This window comes from Heptranchias perlo, chromosome 10 (genome assembly GCF_035084215.1).
Source record: "Heptranchias perlo isolate sHepPer1 chromosome 10, sHepPer1.hap1, whole genome shotgun sequence".
Lineage (NCBI taxonomy): Eukaryota > Metazoa > Chordata > Chondrichthyes > Hexanchiformes > Hexanchidae > Heptranchias > Heptranchias perlo.
In genome coordinates this window covers 1,827,039-1,850,340 of record NC_090334.1, presented here as the reverse complement: position 1 = coordinate 1,850,340, position 23,302 = coordinate 1,827,039, and the positions used below count along the sequence as shown (strand labels likewise).

Sequence of the window (23,302 nt, the reverse complement as noted above, 5' to 3'; positions counted from 1 at the left end):
TTCCCCTCAGTCTGGTTCAGTAAAAACTGAAGTTGAATACATTTTAAAGTTCAGCACAACTTTAATAGCAGGTCTTAGTCTGTAGCTTCAATTCAGATTCCTGAGAGAATCCGAACGATTCTAACAGAATAAGGAGACAAAGACAAAAACTCATACCTTTATACAAATCAGTAGGGGTTGGAACATCATTAACACAAGAGTCAACACCAATCATAAGCCGGGCACAGGTTGCCATGCGGGGTTACATTATTTCCGGCCAATCATAGATAATCCATGTGCTGACCATGTTGCTGTTGGACATCAAAGGGGATACTTCCTCACCTTCCAACTTGGAATGTTCTTCCCTGTTCCTTCTGTTCCTTATCCCCCAACCTGGAATGTCTTTCAACTTTGGCTAAGCTCGTTACCTATATTGATCTGCCATAAACATGGAGACATTCAGACCAGTCCTTGAATCACATCAAAGACCTATCATTGATAAGACAATGCAGGCCTGCTGACTAAGCAAAAATATGGCCCAGCAGGGGGCCAGGCCACCTGTACCAATCTCAGTTACTAACTAATTAACCCTTTCTAACCATTTTGCATTCTGCTTCTTTGCCACGTAGGCATCTTAATATTTTACCAAAAAACTGACCACGTAGGGATTCTCAATGCCACCAGTTTTCAGGGGCAGCAGGAATTTTTTTGAGTTTTTAAAAAAAAATTTATCCTGAGGCCTGCTCTGTATTTTCTGTTTCTTTGAATGGATTTTTATGGCATCAGTATAAGTCACATTAAAAATTGAAAAGCTTCCCCGATTGCAGATTCTTAAACATGCTGTGCCTGATGTGCATGAATGATGGTGAAGTGAGTTGAAACTTTAAATCTTAAGACTCAAAGAAGAAATATATTAGTGTGGGCCCTGATTGTTTACCCGGATTTCCGCCCACTTTAAATTCGGGTCTTTCTAACGAGATTGGGAGAATACTTGGGCGTAACGTGACATCGGCAAAATGAACGCGACATTGGCCGCATTTTCGGGTCTAACTCCCGGGTTAGGCCCAAGGTGGAAACTTCATGCCCGGTGTCAGTATCAAGCATTCTCAGGTCATTCTCAGCACAGTAATATCCCCTCCACTCCACCACAGCCACAACATCAGAAGGGCAAGGCCGTTCTGCCACTGTGTGACACGACCACTTCCCTCATCATTCTCTCTGACAGGATTTGCTACTTCATGCAGTTTTGTGCCACCCAACAAGAACTTCGTTGAGAACACAAGTTCATTTTACGTAGAAACCGTACAGCTGGCAGTGAATGGGAACTTTCATTCCATTGATCTGGGCTGGCTTTGTACCCAGGTCCCTGTTCACCCATCACCCCTGTGCTTGCTGACTTACATTAAGGTGTCCATCAAAACCTCAAATTTAAAATTCTCATCCTTGTGTTCAAATCCCTCCATGGCCTCACCCCTCCCTATCTCTGTAACCTCCTCCAGCCCAACAACCCTCCGAGATCTCTGTGCTCCTCCAATTCTGGCCTCTTGTGAATCCCCGATTTTAATCGCTCCACCATTGGTGGCTGTGCCTTCAGCTGCCTAGGTCCTAAGCTCTGGGATTCCCTCCCTAAACCTTCCCACCCCACTCTCCCCCTTTAAGACACTCCTTAAACCTACTTCTTTGACCAAGCTTTTGGTCACCTGCCCTAATGTCGTCTCCTTTGGCGTGGTGTCAATTTTTGTCTGATTTACACTCCTGTGAAGTGCCTTGGTATGTTGTTACTATGTTAAAGGTGCTATATAAATGCAAGTTGTTGTTGTTGTAAAAGAGTCAGTGTCCAACCCAATGCACCACTAATTACTCTACAACAGAAGTAGACATGACACGAGGAGAAAACCCAGTGGGGGAGAGCTTTGGGAACCATAGTTCTAAAGTCACCTGTTCCTCCCGAGCCTGTTACACTTACCACGTGTCATGTCTCAGATTACTCATATACTGGATCCCAAAATGTTATTTTCTGAAAGAAATCTACCTAATTTCTATTTGCCGGGCTGGAAGGGGGTAAATTCAACACTAATCTGCAGAAACAATATTTCAGTGAGCAAGTGGAACAGATTCCCCAGGGAGAAGGTGGAAGTAGTTAGTATTGATTCATTCAAATGTAAATTAGATAATTTATCTGAGTAATTTGAGACATGACATGTGGTAAGTGTAATGTGCTCGGGAGGAACAGGTGACTTTAGACCTGTGGTTCCCAGAGCTCTCCATCACTGGTTCTACTGTTCTGGACAAGGTGAAACAGCTTGTCATGATCTATATTATCTAGCCCCTTTAGAATCCTAAAAACAGCAATTATATCACATCTTTCAACCTTCTCTGTTCTAGTGAGAACATGCCCAGTTTACACAATTATAATAATCATCACTATGCCCTCTATTCTATAGCAAAGTGTTGTGAAGATCTGTGTGACTTTTTAAGTGGTGGGAGATTTACTCCTGACCTGAGTGTTCACTGGCGACAGTGGGGAAACAATTAATTCCCCAGCACCACCTCGCACCCTAACCTTAGCCTACATAACAGCAATCAATACACTTCGAATGTAAATCATTGTGTGAATCTGTTGTACATCATGAATCAGTATTATTTCTGATTAATGAACATAAAAGGGTTCATTTATGAGGACAGTTTGCATAGTCTATGCTTGTAATCCCTTGCATTTAGAAGATTAAGGGGTGATCTAATTGAGGTGTTTAAGATGATTAAAGGATTTGATAGGATAGATAGAGAGAAACTATTTCCTGTGGCCGGAGAGTCCAGAACAAGGGGGCGTAACCTTAAAATTAGAGCTAGGGCGTTCAAGGGTGATGTCGGGAAGCACTTCTTCACACAAAATCTAGTGGAAATCTGGAACTCCGCCCCCCCAAAAAGCTGTCAATTGATAATTTCAAAACTGAAATTGATAGATTTTTGTTGGGCAATGGTATTAAGGGATATGGAACCAAGGCAGGTAGATGGAGATAAGATATAGATCAGCCATGATCTTATTGAATGGAGGAAAAGGCTGCAAGGGCTGAATGGTCTACTCCTGTTCCTATGTTAGAATCATAGAATGGTTACAGCACAGAAGGAGGCCATTCGGCCCATCAAGCCTGTTCTGGCTCTCTGCAAGAGCAATCCAGCTAGTCCCACTCCTCTGCCCTTTCCCTGTAGGCCTGCACATTTTTTTCCTTCAAGTACTTATCCAGTTCCCTTTTGAAAGTCACGATTGAATCTGTCTCCACCACCCCCTCAGGCAGTGTATTCCAGATCATAACCACTCGCTGCGTAAAAAAGTTTTTCCTCATGTCACCTTTGGTTCTTTTGCCAATTACCTTAAATCTGTGTCCTCTGATTCTTGACCCTTCCACCAATGGGAACAGTTTCTCTCTATCTACTCTGTCTTGACCATTCATGATTTTGAATACCTCTATCAAATCTCCTCTCAACCTTCTCAGCTCTAAGGAGAACAACCCCAGCTTCTCCAGTCTCTCCATGTAACTGAAGTCCCTCATCCCTGGAATCTTCTAGTAAATCTTTTCTGCACCCTCTCTAAGGCCTTCACATCCTTCCTAAAGTGCGGTGCCCAGAATTGAACACAATACTCCAGTTGTGGCCGAACCAGTGTTTTATAAAGGTTCATCATAACTGCCTTGCTTTTGTACTCTATGCCTCTATTATAAAGGATCCCGTATGCTTTTTTAACCGCCTTCTCAACCTGTCTTGCCACCTTCAAAGATTTGTGCACATATACCCCCAGGTTTCTGTTCCTGCACCCCATTTAGAATTGTACCCTTTAGTTTATATTGTCTCTATTCAATCTTCCTACCAAAATGTATCACTTTGCACTTCTCTGCGTTAAATTTCATCTGTCACGTGTCTGCCCATTCCACCAGCCTGTCTATATCCTCTTGATGTCTATCACTATCCTCCTCACTGTTCATTACACTTCCAAGTTTATGTCATCTGCAAATTTTGAAATTGTGCCCTTTTCACCCAAGTCCAAGTCATTAATATATATCAAGAAAAGCAGTGGTCCCAGTACTGACCCCTGGGGAACACCACTGTACATCTTCCTCCAGACTGAAAAACAACCGTTCACTGCTACTCTGTTTCCTACAAAATTGTCCCCCATGTTCCTATAAAAATTCAAACAAGCTAATAGGGGTGAGGGGAGGAGAGAAACAAACTAAACCTGCAGCACGAGCTTTGCAAATGAAACTTTTCTATACTTTACAGCACTGCTATTGCATACCTGTGTGGACACCTGCACACACTGGGTGGCCTGATGCCTGTTCTGCACGGCAGACACTCACAAGGGACACTGGAACTGGAGCTAGCCGACTGGATGGAGAACCGGAAGTTAGTATCATTGAAGTAACAAATAAAATAGTGCATGAGAAAAACTTTGGAACAGTGTTCTCTTAGCATAATTCACTGTTGAAGGTTTTATGTTGGTAGCATAACAGTTAAGAGACTCTACATAGTGTTCGGGGGGGTATTTGTGAACTGGGCAAACTGGATGGACCATGATCTTTTTCCGTCTAGCAATTCCTACGTTCCTAACTATGGTGGAATGATAAATCATGGGTCTAAGCCCACAGTTTCACATATGCAGCACCTCTTTCCAAGTTATCAGTGGAAGAAGCCTGATGGAGCCTAGGTGGTACTGCACATACCAAATTACCATGGGGCACTTTTCCCCTCCTTAGAACTGGGGGTGTTAAGTATGGTGAGGGAGGGGTTTACAAGTGGCACACTTTCTCGGACACTCTGCTGACGTCACTGCTGGACATAAACCAAACATAGAATCATAGAATTGTACGGCACAGGAGGAGACCATTCGGCCCATCATACCTCTGCCGGCAGGTTGAAAGAGCTATCCAATTAGTCCTATTCCCCTGCTCTTTCCCCATAGCCCTGCAATTTTCTCCCCTTCAATTATTTATCCAGTTTCCTTTTGAAAGCTAATACTGAATCTGCTTCCACTACCCTTTCAGGCAGTGCGTAACAGATCATTACATCTCGCTGTGTTTAAAAAAAATAATTCTCCTCATCTCTTCTCTGGTTCTTTTGCCAATTACCTGAAGTAAGGGAAGCAAAGATAATGAGGGGGAGAAAACACAATGTGGAGGGTCTTGAGGAAGGTGGCAAGGCAGCGATGCCGAGGGAGGGAGTTCCAGGGGGCAGAGGTGAATGATGAGTGGAGAATGAGACGTGGGCCGATGTTGGAGTGGAGAGTATGCGTGAGTGGAGGGGATCAGAGGTTTGTAGGGGCAAGGCCGTGGACATGTTTGGGGATGCGGACAAGAATCTTAAATGATTTTCTGGGGCACAGGAAGCCAGTGGGGCTCGGCAAGGACAAGGGTCCATGGGGGTTACAGACCCGAGAGCCTCCTGGATGACTTGTATTCTATGAATGATGGGAAGGCAGGAAGTGGGGCGTTGGAGGAGTCTAGGTGTTAAAAGTGTGGATTAGGGCTTCAGTGGCAGAGGATGTGTGCGATGTTGCAGAGGTAAAAGAAAGAAGCTGTCTTGGCAACAGGTTGAACATGGGGAGGAAGTGGACTTTGGGATCGCAGTCCACCGTGATTCGGGACCTTTGACCTGAACCTGAGGTGGCAGCCAGGGAGGGGGATGGAGTCGAGCCAATGAGGACGGCTTAGGACTTTGCCAACCTTAAAAGCTGGAGGAGGTTTTGGCTGTTGGATAAGCAACTGGAGATGTTGGCAACAGCTATAGTGTTGAGGGACAAGGTACAGTAGGCTATCAGCAGCATACATCTGAAAGCTGACTCCATACTTTAGGATAACATTGCCATTATGTAAATAATGAAGTGATGTGGTGGGGGGAGAAAAGATGGAACCCTGGGGTCCGCCAGAGATAAGTGTGTGGGTACAAGAGGAGAAACCATTTGAGGCATTGTAATAACTATCGTGCAACAGGTAGGAGTGAAAGCAGGAGTGAGCAATGTCACTGAGATGGACTGTGGAGGAGAGGCGTCTGAGGAGGATTGAGTAGTCAGCAACAGAAAGGATCAAGGAGGAGACAAAGGGACACGATCACAAGAGTTGAATCTGGCCAATTGTTTTTCCAGTCCATGACTCGGCAAATTCATCATAGATCAGGAATCAAACCTGAACCTTCCTGGGCTGGAATCAGTCGGGTCACCTGGAGAGCTTAGTCACTGCTTTTGATGGGAGGATAAAGTCGTCTTCTGGTCACACCCAAAGTCGGTCAGTTTAGTACTTGGGTTTGTTTGGGCTGAAAGGTGTTGTCCCATTCCTAAAAAGTCTATGTCCTTGTTGGTTTGCTCCTGGCAGGTACCGTATCCTGGCGTTTGACCACGATCTGTTTAGCTTTGTGGATCTGACGTTTGACAAGTGGCCAGCAACTCTCATCACAAATCCAAAGTCCACTCTGTATAGTAGCCCTGGACATGAGCCCCTGGGGAAAATCAAACACTCTACACACATCAGGTATGAGCTGGCTTCTCTTCTGTTATTCTCAGTTACATTCCTTTTGGTCGCTTTTTTTTTCCAAAACGAGTCTTCAGTCAAATGATTTGCAGTTTTAATAGTGTGACAGTTACAAGATCAATGCACGATCATTGTTTATTTTACCAAGCCCAGATTCCCAGCGTGCAGTCAACATGCATATCCTGTGGAAAATTAAAATGTGGAGTGTCAACCCTTGTATTCCTGATACAAGATTTGTCCTTTCCACCCAATCCTGAATCACATGTTGACTAGACCAGGTGGGGGTGGCAAGTTCCCTTCCTTGAAGGATATGGGTGAACCTTTTGGGTCAGATTTATTGAATTTAATTACACAAACTTGCTATGGTGGGATATGAGCTCTAAACCTTTAGGTTGCAAGTCTATAACCACTACACCCCTTACCTGCTTGAGCACTTTCATCCATTTATTCTGTCATCGCTCATATTCTTAATGATAGCAGTTCTCATCACTTTGTCGAGCTGAAACCACTCACCTCAGTCTAATCTAAAGTGGTGCGTTTTGGCTGCTTCATATAGATGGAGCTGGCCAGTGAGACACATGGTTAGGACTCAGTTAGGAGCACGCACACTTACAGCTCGACCCCCATGCTATATGCATAATCTAGGCCAACACTCCAGTGCAGTATTCGGTCATTTGATGGCATTTTCTTTGCTGGATACAGAGTATTTAATGGTAATGATGTCACCCATGGAATAATGCAGAATATGCTCATTTCCATGGCAGACTCTAAATTGAGCAGTTGCAAATGCAACACTTTCAATTTTCATTGGTGGAAAAGCACTAGTGTTTGACAAGAAAAAGAAAAGACTTGCATTTCACGACCTCAGGACGTCCCATAGCGCTTTACAGCCAATGAAATACTTTTGAAGTGTAGTCACTATTGTAATGTAGAAAACACGGCAGCTAATTTGTGCACAGCAAGATCCCACAAACAGTAATGTGATAATGACCAGATAATCAGATTTAGTGATGTTGGTTGAGGAATAAATATTGGCCAGGATACCGGGGAGAACTCCCCTGCTCTTCTTCGAATAGTGACACAAGATCTTTCACGTCCATCTGAGGGCAGACGGGACCTTGGTTTAATGTCTCATTTGAAAGACGGCACCTCTGACAGTGCGGCACTCCCTCAGTACAGCACTGGGATTGTCAGCCTAGACTATGTGCTCAAGTCTCTTGAACCTATGACCTTCTTACTCGGAGTCGAGAGTGCTACCACTGAACCACGGCCCACACCTCAACAGATGTTTGGGACGGAGAGATGGTGAAGTGAAGGACTATTTTTGCACATCTGAGCTGCTAGCTCAGCTTGGAATCCACCACCTTCTTAAGCTTTACAGGGTAATTACATTCCATTTTGTGCATCATTGTCCAACGAAGAAAGAGAGCAAGAGAACATATTCCTGACTTTTGACATTGCCGGCCTGAGGTATCAACAGGAGGTATGCAAGAGCAGGCTGTGGCTTGATGGTGCAGCTCATAGGTAAAGTTATAAGCTGCCATGCCATTTCATCGCAGTGGGCAGCCCCAGCTTACATTATTGGTAGATTTAATGGGTGGAGAGTTGCCTGCAGCTTTCTGGCAAAATGTATCCTCTTTCCATCATGATGGTTAGGTTCCCCCTCCCCCCACCAGAGATATATAATTCAAGGGCTGAAGTGAATGTTTCTCAAGTCCCTCGTAGATTTTCTGAAAATATCAGAGGCAGAATCCCAAACACCTATAAAAAGAGTTGGGAGAGGAACATTATGGATCATTCTGGGGTTTGGAGCTGGAGCAGGGGAGAGAAGAGGAATATAAACCATATCACAAAAAAAAGGGGGAGGAAGAACATCCCCTTCATTTCCTCCCCAAGTGATTGGACCCATGTATAGAGCTGCTCAATTTGATACTGAGCCTCTCGGCTAAAACTGTCCAGTTCTCTGGCCTTACTCCAACCCTACAATCCTCCCCCATCCCGCAAATTCTCTGTCCCTCTGATTCTGCCACTTGTGCATCCCACCCTCCCTTTGTCCATCATTGCCTTCAGCCGTCTAGGCCCTATGATCTGGAATTCTCTCCCCAAACCTCTCTGCCTCTCCACCTCCCTCTCCTCCCTTAAGACCCTCCTTAAAACCCTCCTATGACCCAGCTATTGGGTCCTTTGGCTCTGTGAAGCATTTTGTGATGTTTTTTCTAAGTTAAAGGCACTATATAAATGCAAGTTGTTGTTGTTCTAGAGTGAGGAGAAACTTAGCAGGAAGTCCCTGTTGGAAGAGTACAATGGATATTTGAGAGTGACCACAAGTCAGTAACCTAAAATGAGGGGTTCAGTTGACATCTCAAACCACAAAACCAACGTTTGAATACTTTATAACAGTCATCTGCACCCTGGTGAGATTACTGCCTTAAAATCATGCCAGGATCACCAGTTTGTAATAATTCCTTTACTATGAGCTCTCCTGAGTGGTTTAGTTCAGTTTCCGAGGCCTTTGTTTGTTTGGGGAGCATTGATGGAGGTTGATGTTCACAAGGAACAAATCAGTTGTCGTCACATCATTACTGAAGGTTCATATGAGCATACAATAAAGGACAGGACAACACCAGATGGTGCATTAAGCCTGTCCCATCCCAACACGTTGTAAACTACGCATCCCCATCAAACCTGTTCCACACACCCCTCCCCTGCAATCATCAGGAAGAGGCAAAAAACAAAAGTGAATGAGAAATTCCTCTCTGACCACCCCCACGCCCCTACAGACAATCAAACAAACTCCAGAGATTGAGGTGACTGGTGCTACAATCCCCCATTAACCACGGTTGCCAACTCTGGTTGGACGTATTCTGGGAGATTTTATCACATGACCTCCAACCACCCTGCCATTGGTCACCTAACACGTCCGTCCTCGCAGTGCCCCACTTTCCCACGGCCAATTGGAAAGTGAACAGACTCTTGTTACCCAATGATTCCTGAGTGTCAATCAAACAATCGTTTCCTCCCCCCCCCACCCATCTCCAATATTTTTATAACCAATAAACAAAAGTGTTCAAAGAGAATGAGAAAAACATTTTTTTAATGACCCTATGATTTTTCTCCAGGATCGCTCGCAGCAGTGTCCCTGAGATTAATCTTTAATTCCTGGAGATTCCAGGGCAATCCTAGAGGGTTGGCATCCCTGCTGTTAACCCACCTACCTTATGTAACTCGATATGTTCCTCACTCATCCAGCTCCTTTTTGAATGCGTGCAACAAATCCACAATCAAGAGCCAATTTATAGAATCACAGAATCTTACACCCGTAGCCCTGTAAATTTTTCCTTTTCTAGTATTGATCCAATTCCCCTTTGCAAGTTATTATTGAATCTGCTTCCACCACCCTTTCAGGCAGCGCATTCCAGATCAGAACAACTCACTGCGTTTATAAAAAAAAAACAACTTCTCCTCATCTCCCACTGGGTCTTTTGTCAATTATCTTAAATCTGTGTCCTCTGGTTACCGACCCTCGTGCCAGTGGAAACAATTCCTCCCTGTCTACTCCTATGGGAGTCATGATGTGGAGATGCCGGTGATGGACTGGGGTTGACAATTGTAAACAATTTTACAACACCAAGTTATAGTCCAGCAATTTTATTTTAAATTCACAAGCTTTCGGAGGCTTCCTCCTTCCTCAGGTGAACGATGTGGACGATGTTTCCACATCGTTCACCTGAGGAAGGAGGAAGCCTCCGAAAGCTTGTGAATTTAAAATAAAATTGCTGGACTATAACTTGGTGTTGTAAAATTGTTTACAATTACTCCTATGGGGAAAGAGCAGGGGATTGGGACGAATTGAATAGTTCTTTCAAAGAGCCGGCACAGGCACAATGGGCCGAATAGCCTCCTTCTGTGCTGCAACATACTATGATAATCTATCAAAACCACTCATAATTTTGAACACTTCTACTAAATCTCCCCTTAACCTTCTCTGCCCTAAGGAGAACAACCACAGCTTCTCCAGTCTCTCCACATAACTGAAGTCCCTCATTCCTGGCACCATTCTAGTAAATCTCCTCTGCACCCTCTCTCAAGTCCTTGACATCCTTCCTTAAGTTTGCAGTGGATTACTTTGAAATTCAGTGGCCAGTAAAAAGTACACAATTATCAACTGGGGGATTTAATCCGGTTTTGTAATTTAGTTATTGCTGATAACGAGGTTTATATTTCCTCCTTAGGATCCTAGTCTTCTCCCCGTCACAAATTACCTCGGTCCTGGTCAGTATTGACGGTATGACTATAGGCAGTGCGGTCCACATCAGAGGCCCACTCTTCTCGCTCCTCTGGAGGGCCGAGGATTACAGTAGTGGAATGCACTACATTGAAGTCCGAGCACAGGTAACAAGATACACATTTTTCTCACTGACATGCCTGTTGTGAGACTGTTTGCACGAATCCGTGTATGAATAAATTTGCTGTTCAATGATTTGGGTAAAAAATTACCAGTTCACAAGATCCTTAAAAGATTGTTTGTGCTCTCTTTCTCCACCCCACCAAACCTAATTTTCCCCCTCTTTGTTGATGTGTGCAGGTACAGTTCCAGAGGCACCAGCCACTCTATATTGTCACCCTGCCCAATTAGTCATTTTCATGTGAGTGTCAGCAGGATATTTGGCTGTGGAGGGCATCACTGCTAACATCTGTTCTGTCCCTCTTCAGTCTCCACAGATGTGGACAATGTCCACAAACTTGACTATTTCCTTGAGTTTAGAAGGTTGATCCAATTGATATCTTTAAAATGATAAAAGCATTTGATAGGGTAGATACGGAGAAACTATTTCCTCTGGTGGGGAAATCCAGAACAAGGGGGAATAATCTTAAAATTAGAGCTAGGCCGACCAAAATCAGGAAGCACTTTTTCACACAAAGGCTGTTGATGCTGGGGGTCAGTTGTTGCTTTCAAGACTAAAATTGATAGAATTTTGTTCGTAAGGTTATCAAGAGAGCAAAGGTGGGAAGATGTTGAGGTACAGATCAGTCATGATGTAATTGGACCTCCCTAACCCTTTTATTTGGGACAAACTATCTAATCGAACACAATCTATTCCTTTCATCATCCGTAAACTTGAGATCATCCAAAGCTCTGCTGCCTGTATTCTTACTTGCACCAAGTCCTGAAATCCTGTTCACCCAGCACCCCCGTGCTTGCTGACCATTCCGGCAATACCTCGATTTTAAAGTTCTTATCCTTGTTTTAAAATCCCTCCATGCCCCTCCCTATCTCTGTAACCTCCTCCAGCCGTACGACCTTTGGAGATCTCTGCATTCCTCCAATTCTTGCCTCTTGTGCATCCCCGATTTTCACCGCTCCACTATTGGCACTGTGCTTTCAGCTGCCTAGGCCCTAAGCTCTGGAATTTTCTCCCTAAACCTCTCCATCTCTCTACCTCTCTCTCCTACTTTCAGATGCTCCTTAAAACCTACCTCTTTGACCAAGCTTTTGGTCACCTGTCCTAATATCTCCTTATGTGGCTCGGTGTCAAATTTTGTTTGATAATTGCTCCTGTGAAGCGTCATTTACCATGTTAAAGGCACTATATAAATGCAAGTTGTTTTTGTTATAAACATAAGAACATAAGAACATAAGAAATTGGAGCAGGAGTAGGCCAATCGGCCCCTCGAGCCTGCTCCGCCATTCAATAAGATCATGGCTGATCTGATCCCAACCACAAATCTAAAGAACACAAGAAGTCGGAGCAGGACCCGGCCACATAGCCCCTGGGCCCTCTCCGCCACCCACAGGGCATTGACCGATCCGAACTCAGCTTCATGTCCAATTTCCTGCCCGCTCCCCATAACCCCTAATTCCCTTTACTTCTAGGAAACTGTCTATTTCTGTTTTAAATTTATCTAATGATGTAGCTTCCACAGCTTCCTGGGGCAGCAAATTCCACAGACCTACCACCCTCTGAGTGAAGAAGTTTCTCCTCATCTCAGTTTTGAAAGAGCAGCCCCTTATTCTAAGATTATGCCCCCTAGTTCTAGTTTCACCCATCTTTGGGAACATCCTTACTGCATCCACCCGATCAAGACCCTTCACAATCTTATATGTTTCAATAAGATCGCCTCTCATTCTTCTGAACTCCAATGAGTAGAGTCCCAATCTACTCAACCTCTCCTCATATGTCCGCCCCCTCATCCCCGGGATTAACCGAGTGAACCTTCTTTGTACTGCCTCGAGAGCAAGTATGTCTTTTCTTAAGTATGGAGACCAAAACTGTATGCAGTATTCCAGGTGCGGTCTCACCAATACCTTATATAACTGCAGCAATACCTCCTTGTTTTTATATTCTATCCCCCTAGCAATAAAAGCCAACATTCCGTTGGCTTTCTTGATCACCTGCTGCACCTGCATACCAACTTTTTGATTTTCTTGCACTAGGACCCCCAGATCCCTTTGTACTGCAGTACTTTCCAGTCTCTCGCCATTAAGAAAATAACTTGCTCTCTGATTTTTCCTGCCAAAGTGCATAACCTCACATTTTCCAATATTATATTGCATCTGCCAAATCTCCGCCCACTCACCCAGCCTGTCTATATCCCCTTGCAGGTTTTTTATGTCCTCCTCACTCTCCACTTTCCCTCCCATCTTTGTATCATCTGCAAACTTTGATATGTTGCACTCGGTCCCCTCCTCCAAATCGTTAATATAGATTGTAAAGAGTTGGGGACCCAGCACCGACCCCTGTGGAACACCACTGGTCACTGGTTGCCAGTCCGAGAATGAACCATTTATCCCAACTCTCTGCTTCCTGTTGGATAACCAATCCTCCACCCATGCCAGAATATTACCCCCAATCCCGTGATTTTTTATCTTAAGTAATAATCTTTTATGTGGCACCTTGTCGAATGCCTTCTGGAAGTCTAAATACACTACGTCCACTGGTTCCCCTTTATCCACCCTATACGTTATATCCTCGAAGAACTCAAGCAAATTTGTCAGACATGACTTCCCCTTCATAAAGCCATGCTGACTTTGTCCTATTAAATTATGCTTATCTAAATGTTCCGTTACTGTCTCCTTAATAATAGACTCCAAAATTTTACCCACCACAGATGTTAAGCGAACTGGCCTATAATTTCCAGCCTTCTGCCTACTACCCTTTTTAAATAACGGTGTTACATTAGCAGTTTTCCAATCTGCCGGGACCTCTCCTGAGTCCAGGGAATTTTGGAAAACCATCACCAAAGCATCCACAATCCCTACTGCCACTTCCCTCAAGACCCTAGGATGGAAGCCATCAGGTCCAGGGGATTTATCCGCCTTGAGTCCCATTATTTTACTGAGTACCATCTCTTGAGTGATTTTAATCGTATTTAGCTCCTCCCCCCCCGTAGAGTCCCCTGTTTGTCCAGTGTTGGGATATTCTTAGTGTCCTCTACTGTAAAGACTGAAACAAAATATTTGTTCAGCATTTTTGCCATCTCCATGTTTCCCACCATTAATTTCCCGGTCTCATCCTCTAAGGGACCTATGTTTGCCTTAGCCACCCTTTTTCTTTTTATATAACTATAGAAACTCTTGCTATCTGTTTTTATATTAGCCTAAGTCACCTCTAAGTCTGTGCTTCTCTAAAGTGTAGAGTCCCAACTCTTTTAGCCTATTTTGATAACTAAGATGCTTCAAGCTGTGAATTAATCTTGTGACCCTCCTCTGCACCCTTTCCAAAGCCTCTATCACCCACCATATGAGGAGACCAAAACTGGACACTGTATTCTAACTGAGGCCTGACCAAGGTCTTGTACAAGGACAAATTAGTATGCTTAGTCTTATAGTCAATTGTCCTATAAATGCACCCCAACACACTCTTCACTGTAGATATCGCTTCACGGCATTGGTCATGAACCTTCAGAGATCTCTGCACTAGAATGCCCAGATCTCTCTATTTCTCCACCCGGTCTAATACTGTTCCCTGAAGGGTGTATGCATGTTGAGCACTTGCCTTGCCCACGTGCATAACACTGCACTTTTCCAAATTAAACATCATTTGCCAGTCACGAGCCCAATCCCCCAACACATCAAGATCCACCTGAAGCAGTCGAGCATCTTCTACAGTCCTGACACTCGCACAGATCTTGGTATCATCTGCAGATTTGCTGATTGTGCCCCCAACACCAATATCTAGATCATTAATAAAAATTGTAAAGAGCAACGGTCCTCGCACTGATCCCCATGAGACACCACTAGTGACTGGTCTCCAAACAGATCCAAACCCACCTGTAACTATTTTCTGTCTGCGGCCTTCCAGCCAGTTCTCAATCCAGCTCGATATTTTACTACTAATACCAGAGGCTTCGACGTTGGAGAGAAGCCTCTTGTGCGATACCTTATCAAAAGCTTTTTGGAAGTCTAAATAGACAATGTCTACTGGGCTTCCCTCATCCACCGTCTTGGTGACTTCTTCAAAAAATATAATCAAATTTGTAAGACGTGACTTTATTTTGAGGTCATGTTGGGTGTCCCGAATATGTCCCTCTCTATCCAAGTATGAGATATCCAATTCGCTGATGATTGCACAGTGTTCAGTTCCATTTGCAACCCCTCAGATAATGAAGCAGTCCGAGCCCGCATGCAGCAAGACCTGGACAACATCCAGGCTTGGGCTGATAAGTGGCAAGTAACATTCGCGCCAGACAAGTGCCAGGCAATGACCATCTCCAATAAGAGAGTCTAACCACCTCCCCTTGACATTCAACGGCGTTAACATCACCGAATCCCCCACCATCAACATCCTGGGGGTCACCATTGACCAGAAACTTAACATAAATGACCTGCTCTTGTAGCCACAGTAAAGGCTGGGTATTCTGCAGTGAGTGACTCACCTCCTGACTCCCCAAAGCCTTTCCACCATCTACAAGGCACAAGTCAGGAGTGTGATGGAATACTCTCCACTTGCCTGGATGAGTGCAGCTCCAACAACACTCAAGAAGCTCGACACCATCCAGGACAAAGCAGCCCGCTTGATTGGCACCCCATCCACCACCCTAAACATTCACTCCCTTCACCACCAGAGCACTGTGGCTGCAGTGTGCACCATCCACAGGATGCACTGCAGCAACTCACCAAGGCTTCTTCGACAGCACCTCCCACCTGCACGTTCCCCTCCAAATCACACACCATCCCGACTTGGAAATATATCGCCGTTCCTTCATCGTCGCTGGGTCAAAATCCTGAAACTCCCTTCCTAACAGCACTGTGGGAGAACCTTCACCACATGGACTGCAGCGGTTCAAGAAGGCGGCTCACCACCACCTTCTCAAGGGCAACTAGGGATGGGCAATAAATGCCGACCTCGCCAGCGACGCCCACATCCCATGAACGAATTTTAAGAACATAAGAACATAAGAAATTGGAGCAGGAGTAGGCCAATCGGCCCCTCGAGCCTGCTCCGCCATTCAATAAGATCATGGCTGATCTGATCCCAACCACAAATCTAAAGAACACAAGAAGTAGGAGCAGGACCCGGCCACACAGCCCCTGGGCCCCCTCCGCCACCCACAGGGCATTGACCGATCCGAACTCAGCTTCATGTCCAATTTCCTGCCCGCTCCCCATAACCCCTAATTCCCTTTACTTCTAGAAAACTGTCTATTTCTGTTTTAAATTTATTTAATGATGTAGCTTCCACAGCTTCCTGGGGCAGCAAATTCCACAGACCTACCACCCTCTGAGTGAAGAAGTTTCTCCTCATCTCAGTTTTGAAAGAGCAGCCCCTTATTCTAAGATTATGCCCCCTAGTTCTAGTTTCACCCATCTTTGGGAACATCCTTACTGCATCCACCCGATCAAGCCCCTTCACAATCTTATATGTTTCAATAAGATCGCCTCTCATTCTTCTGAACTCCAATGAGTAGAGTCCCAATCTACTCAACCTCTCCTCATATGTCCGCCCCCTCATCCCCGGGATTAACCGAGTGAACCTTCTTTGTACTGCCTCGAGAGCAAGTATGTCTTTTCTTAAGTATGGAGACCAAAACTGTATGCAGTATTCCAGGTGTGGTCTCACCAATACCCTATATAACTGCAGCAATACCTCCCTGTTTTTATATTCTATCCCCCTGGCAATAAAAGCCAACATTCCGTTGGCTTTCTTGATCACCTGCTGCACCTGCATACCAACTTTTTGATTTTCTTGCACTAGGACCCCCAGATCCCTTTGTCCTGCAGTACTTTCCAGTCTCTCGCCATTAAGAAAATAACTTGCTCTCTGATTTTTCCTGCCAAAGTGCATAACCTCACATTTTCCAATATTATATTGCATCTGCCAAATCTCCGCCCACTCACCCAGCTTGTCTATATCCCCCTGCAGGTTTTTTATGTCCTCCTCACTCTCTACTTTCCCTCCCATCTTTGTATCATCTGCAAATTTTGATATGTTGCACTCGGTCCCCTCCTCCAAATCGTTAATATAGATTGTAAAGAGTTGGGGACCCAGCACCGACCCCTGTGGAACACCACTGGTTACTGGTTGCCAGTCCGAAAATGAACCATTTATCCCAACTCTCTGCTTCCTGTTCGATAACCAATCCTCCACCCATGCCAGAATATTACCCCCAATCCCGTGATTTTTTATCTTGAGTAATAATCTTTTATGTGGCACCTTGTCGAATGCCTTCTGGAAGTCTAAATACACTATGTCCACTGGTTCCCCTTTATCCACCCTGTACGTTATATCCTCAAAGAACTCAAGCAAATTTGTCAGACATGACTTCCCCTTCATAAAGCCATGCTGACTTTGTCCTATTAAATTATGCTTATCTAAATGTTCCGTTACTGTCTCCTTAATAATAGACTCCAAAATTTTACCCACCACAGATGTTAAGCTAACTGGCCTATAATTTCCAGCCTTCTGCCTACTACCCTTTTTAAATAACGGTGTTATATTAGCAGTTTTTCAATCTGCCGGGACCTCTCCTGAGTCCAGGGAATTTTGGAAAACTATCACCAAAGCATCCACAATCCCTACTGCCACTTCCCTCAAGACCCTAGGATGGAAGCCATCAGGTCCAGGGGATTTATCCGCTTTGAGTCCCATTATTTTACTGAGTACCATCTCCTGAGTGATTTTAATCGTATTTAGCTCCTCCCCCCGTAAAAAAAAAATCCTATATCTCATCCGTAATGATTCCCTTAAGCATCTTACCTATTACTAATGTCAACCTGATGGGCCTATAGTTCCCTGGGCCTGTCGTCTCTCCTTTTTTAACAATGGGGACGACATTAGCCTCCTTCCTGTCTACGGGAACCGTCCCAGAGTGCAGCGAGCTATTAAAAATACTGGCAAGGGGCTCGCACAGCACGTGTCCCATCTCCCTGAGGACCCTTGGGTGGATATCATGTTGTGCTACATTAGAGCACTAACTGACTCTGCCAACGTATCATCCTTATGCGCTAATGTTGATGTTTGAATATACGGCTTAATGTGTTCCTAATCACATCTCAGGAATGCTCCAAAGTACTCCACATTCGGCAAATTATTTTGAAGTGCAGTTGTAATGTAGCTGCCATTCTGAGCACAGCAAGATCCGATTGATGGCCAGTTAACCTGTTTTTGGTGGTGTTTAATTGAGGGAAAAATGGTGGCCTAGACACCAGGAGAACTCCCTTCTCTTCTCAGGACAGTGTCAGGGGACCCTTAACATCCATCCGAATCACTTAAAACAGACAGATGGGGCCTTGGATTCAGCGTCACCTCGTATAGTACAGCACTCCCTCAGTATGGAACTGATCCATACTGCTACTAAGAAAGGAAAGAACTTGCATTATACAGCAACTTTTATGACCTCAGGACATTCCAAAGCGCTTTACAATCAATGAAGTACTTTTGAAATATGGTCACTGTTGGGGAAATGTAGGAAACATGGCAGTCAATTTGCACACAGCAAGATCCCACAAACAGCAATGCGATTATGACCAGATAATCTGTTTTTAGTGATGTTGGTTGAGGGATAAATATTGGCCCAGGACACCATGGAGAAAGAACTCTTCTGCACTTTGATATAGTGCCACGGGTTCTCTTAAATCCACCTGAGAGGGCAAACGGGGTCTCTGTTTAACGGCACCTCCGACAGTGCGGCCTTCCCTGGGGCGTTTAACGGCACCTCCGACAGTGCGGCCCTCCCTGGGGCGTTTAACGGCACCTCCGACAGTGCGGCCCTCCCTGGGGCGTTTAACGGCACCTCCGACAGTGCGGCCCTCCCTGGGGCGTTTAACGGCACCTCCGACAGTGCGGCCCTCCCTGGGGCGTTTAACGGCACCTCCGACAGTGCGGCCCTCCCTGGGGCGTTTAACGGCACCTCCGACAGTGCGGCCCTCCCTGGGGCGTTTAACGGCACCTCCGACAGTGCGGCCCTCCCTGGGGCGTTTAACGGCACCTCCGACAGTGCGGCCCTCCCTGGGGCGTTTAACGGCACCTCCGACAGTGCAGCCCTCCCTGGGGCGTTTAACGGCACCTCCGACAGTGCGGCCCTCCCTGGGGCGTTTAACGGCACCTCCGACAGTGCGGCCCTCCCTGGGGCGTTTAACGGCACCTCCGACAGTGCGGCCCTCCCTGGGGCGTTTAACGGCACCTCCGACAGTGCGGCCCTCCCTGGGGCGTTTTTTGCTCAAGTCTCTGGAGTGAGATTTAAACCTGAGACCTTCTGACTCAGAGGTGAGAATGCTACCTACTATGCCATGTACAACATTGTCACACTGACCTTATTCTTCATTGCTGAAGGCCTCCTCAGCTGTATAGTTCACTCATAATGACTGGTCAATGGGCGTCATTCATCAATAGATATAAAGAAAAGCAAGATCTTGTATCAATACTGAGTAATAGACATGATGTGGGGTGGGTTACAGACATGCAGGGACTCGGCTGGACAGGAGATTTTTATTGCATTCTGGTCAGCCAGTCCCTATAGTTGATAGTTTTTTAAATCTTCCACTGTGTTTATTGTTTAAATCACCTTAATTTCTCTTGCCAATGGCTTGGCCCCACCTGCTGGATTTGCAAAGCATTGCACAGCATGAAATAAAACTGAACATCAACTTTTTTAGTCAGAATTAAACTGTTTCAGAAAAATTGTGAATTCTCTGCCTGCGCAGGGTGTATGTGTGAATCTTGAAGTATATTCTGCTGATGTGCCCCATGATCCTCAGTGTTACAAAAAGCAGAAAAGTGTACACTTGCTGATGTCTTGCAGTTACTCCTGCTTTTATGCTTCAGGGTGCTGGTTAAAGATAGTCTGAGTGCCAACGTTTTAGCCTAGAAATTACTGTTGGTGTTATAAGTTCATGAATACAATCTGTGATTCCTTTGTCCTCTATTTTAGCAGAAGCATAACACTATTAATCTTATTATGACTAAGTAGTCAGCCTTGGCTCAGTGGTAGCACTCTCGCCTCTGAGTCAGAAGGTCGTGGGTTCAAGTCCCACTCCAGAGACTTTAACACAAAATCTAGGCCGACACTCCCAGTATAATACTGAAGGAGTGCTGCACTGTCGGAGGTGCCGTCTTTCGGATGAGACATTAAATTGAAGGCATATCTGCCTCTGGGATGTAAAAGATCCCGTGGCACTATTTCGAAGAAGAGCCCAGTGTCCTGGCCAATATTTATTTATCCCTCAACCAACATCGCTAAAAACAGATTATCACCTTGCTGTTTGTGGGAGCTTGCTGTGTGCAAATTGGCTGCCGCGTTTCCAAAATTACAACAGTAATTTGCTGAGAGGTTGTTTCCCTGGCTGGAGAGTCCAGAACTAGGGGGCATAATTGCAGGAAAAGGGGTCGGCCAATTAAGACTGAGATGAGGAGGAATTTCTTCACCCAGAGGGTTGTGAATCTTTGGAATTCTCCACTCGAGGGCTGAGGATGCTGAGTCGTTGAGTATATTCAAGGCTGAGATGGATAGATTTTTGGACTTTAGGGGAATCAAGGGATACGGGGATCAGGCAGGAAAGTGGAGTTGAGGTCGAAGATCAGCCACGGTCTTATTGAATGGTGGAGCAGGCTCGAGGGGCCGTATGGCCTACTCCTACTCCTGCTCCTATTTCTTATATTCTTTTGGCTACACTTCAAAAGTACTTAATTGGCTGTAAAGGGCTTTGGGCTGTCCTGAGGTTGTGAAAAGGCGCTAATAAATGTAAATCCTTTCTTTTATTTAGCAGTCCCAAAGCCATGGTGACAGAGCTTCCCTTACACGTGGAATGCTGGAACATTATGACAGTTCTACAGTATACACTGACCATTGAATTTACTGTTGATTAACTGCAAATTGCAGCAGATCTTTTGAGAAATTAAGCAGTTGTGATGGTTGGAGAGAATAATGGGTTATCAGAGAGAAATTAGAAGGCACTGAGCCCGGTGGTTAGAATGCTGTACTGAAATCACTCCAGGGTCATATATGCAGCATTATCAATATACACCATGACTAAGGCAACGTGTAACAGCTGCAGAGAACAGAAGGTCATGGGCTTGATTCCCAGTCTGTATTGTTAGTTGATCTCAGCCACAGTGGTTTATTGGGGCATTTAGGACGGGTAAATTAGCCAGAATTTCTGTTCTTAATCGCGATGCTCAAAAGTGCATGTGTGGACATCGAATGAGTGAATTGGGCTTGACTGTGATTCCTCCTGCGGTGGAATTGCCCGCCCACAATGTCTTGGCTCACACATGAAGAATGGCAGTGACAAAGTGCCTGATGTCCATGGACAGTCCCCCTAAAAGGTAAAGGGTAGGATGAGAAAATGGTCAAAAGCAAATATATATTAAAACATTCACTGATCTACTGCAACATTGGGTTACTGCGGGTTTTTGAAGGAATGATGCTACAGTTGTGAGCCTGACTCGCCTCATGTCTTTGTCTGTTGCTAACTCGGGATTGTCCAAAATCTAACCAACAGATGTGGCCCTTTTGCATCACTGAAGTATTTCCGTTACAAGCCAATCTGTAATCATGTCCCTTCTCGTTACCCCGTTTTCCACATTGACTGAGCACGTGCAGAGTCAGCAATGTGCAACCTTGCTGACCTGGCCATGTCGGGGGAGGGTAACACGCAGGACAGCAGTGCCAATGATGAATGATTGGCCTGTACAGGTGGTCTGAGAGGTCAGCCTGCCTGTGATCAGACCCAAGACACCGGGCCATGTTATAAGCGATGCCTGCAGGAGCCATTTAGCCTTGCTCCTGACTTCTCCTGCCCAGTCAGGTATCTGCTCAAGCAGGGCTTGGATCTGTTTGCCAGCACCCTTGCTGGAACCCTTGACATTTCAGAGTTGCCTCCCTTTAATATAAATCTCCCTGAACCATTGCCAGGTGTATCGCTCACACTCACTGTTCCACACACACATCACATCTCCTCTTTTCCCGTTTTCAGGACACAGCTGGAAGAACTACGATCGAAGGTCACGAGTTTGCAGTGGAAGAGAACAGAGTGCTCCATTTTGACATTGTGTCCTCATTCATCCTCCTGGCTCACCACTACATCATGGTAGGTGTATCTGCAGACTTCAGAAGCACTGCAGAGGGCCTTGCATTTATACAGGACATTGGTTAGGTCATAGTTGGAGTGTTGTGTGCAGTTCTGGGCACTTCATTACAGCAATGATATTAGAGAAATGGAGAGGGTACAGCCAAGATTCACAAGAATGTTCGCAGGAATGAGATTTTATAGTTGTAATAAAAGCGACACGTGGGCTGCGTGAAAGGAGCTTGCAGGCCAGATTTGACCTGTGGGCTCCTGTTGAACTGTCAAGAGCTGTAGGTACCTCTACACCTTCACGGTGCATTTCTGGGGGGTTGCTGGAGGTGAGCTCCCATGGAAAATTTTGAATTTTTAACAATGATGCATTCTGTTAAATTTTAAGCATTTTCATATTTCCCAATTATTGATTTTTTTTTTTTAAACCAACAAAATAACTACTTCACATTTGGATTTTCATCAGCCCGTCACTTATCCAAAAGTTACCTCAACGGTTGCTCTCCCACAACCCCAGTTCACAGATGCACTGACCCTGTCCTTCCACAAGGATACATTCCTCACCCTCCAACCCCCCCTCCCCGCCCACGCCGCCACACCTCCCCTCCCCCTCCCCGCCCACGCCGCCACACCTCCCCTCCCCCTCCCCGCCCATGCCGCCACACCTCCCCTCCCCCTCCCCGCCCATGCCGCCACACCTCCCCTCCCCCTCCCCGCCCATGCCGCCACACCTCCCCTCCCCCTCCCCGCCCATGCCGCCACACCTCCCCTCCCCCTCCCCGCCCACGCCGCCACACCTCCCCTCCCCCTCCCCGCCCATGCCGCCACACCTCCCCTCCCCCTCCCCGCCCATGCCGCCACACCTCCCCTCCCCCTCCCCGCCCACGCCGCCACACCTCCCCTCCCCCTCCCCGCCCATGCCGCCACACCTCCCCTCCCCCTCCCCGCCCATGCCGCCATATTATATTACCTGATAACTCTCCCCCATTAATATTGTATTATCTCACTCAGCACTGCTCTCCATAGAGATTGGAAACATATCAATGCTCACCCGAAACATGGCACCATTCTGAATGGGTCTAGGAGGACCAATCTAAAGGAAGATAAGCATGTGGAGATTTATGGTCAGTGTTGAAGCAGGGCAGTCTGTGAACTGGAGATTTTGAAATGATGATGTGCCTTTTTATTTTCCAGGCCAGAGTTGTATTTGTTATGGTTTTGCTGGCTAATATCATGCTAATCATTGCCTTCCGATACCAAAGGAAACCACAGCTTAAAGGCAAGTTTATAT

The 23,302-nt window shown here is 45.7% G+C and overlaps 1 protein-coding gene across 3 annotated transcripts in view; it reads left to right on the top strand.

The window, feature by feature from the left end:
• tmem62 (transmembrane protein 62) overlaps window positions 1-23,302 on the top strand; it is an 80,659-nt gene that overhangs the window by 40,940 nt on the left and 16,417 nt on the right. For all 3 annotated transcript variants that reach the window (XM_067991116.1, XM_067991118.1, XM_067991117.1), the window contains 5 exons: window positions 4,255-4,377; window positions 6,339-6,494; window positions 10,727-10,886; window positions 21,910-22,023; window positions 23,206-23,290. In XM_067991116.1, coding sequence (XP_067847217.1) covers window positions 4,255-4,377; window positions 6,339-6,494; window positions 10,727-10,886; window positions 21,910-22,023; window positions 23,206-23,290 — 638 coding nt within the window. The remainder of the gene's footprint in view (window positions 1-4,254; window positions 4,378-6,338; window positions 6,495-10,726; window positions 10,887-21,909; window positions 22,024-23,205; window positions 23,291-23,302) is intronic.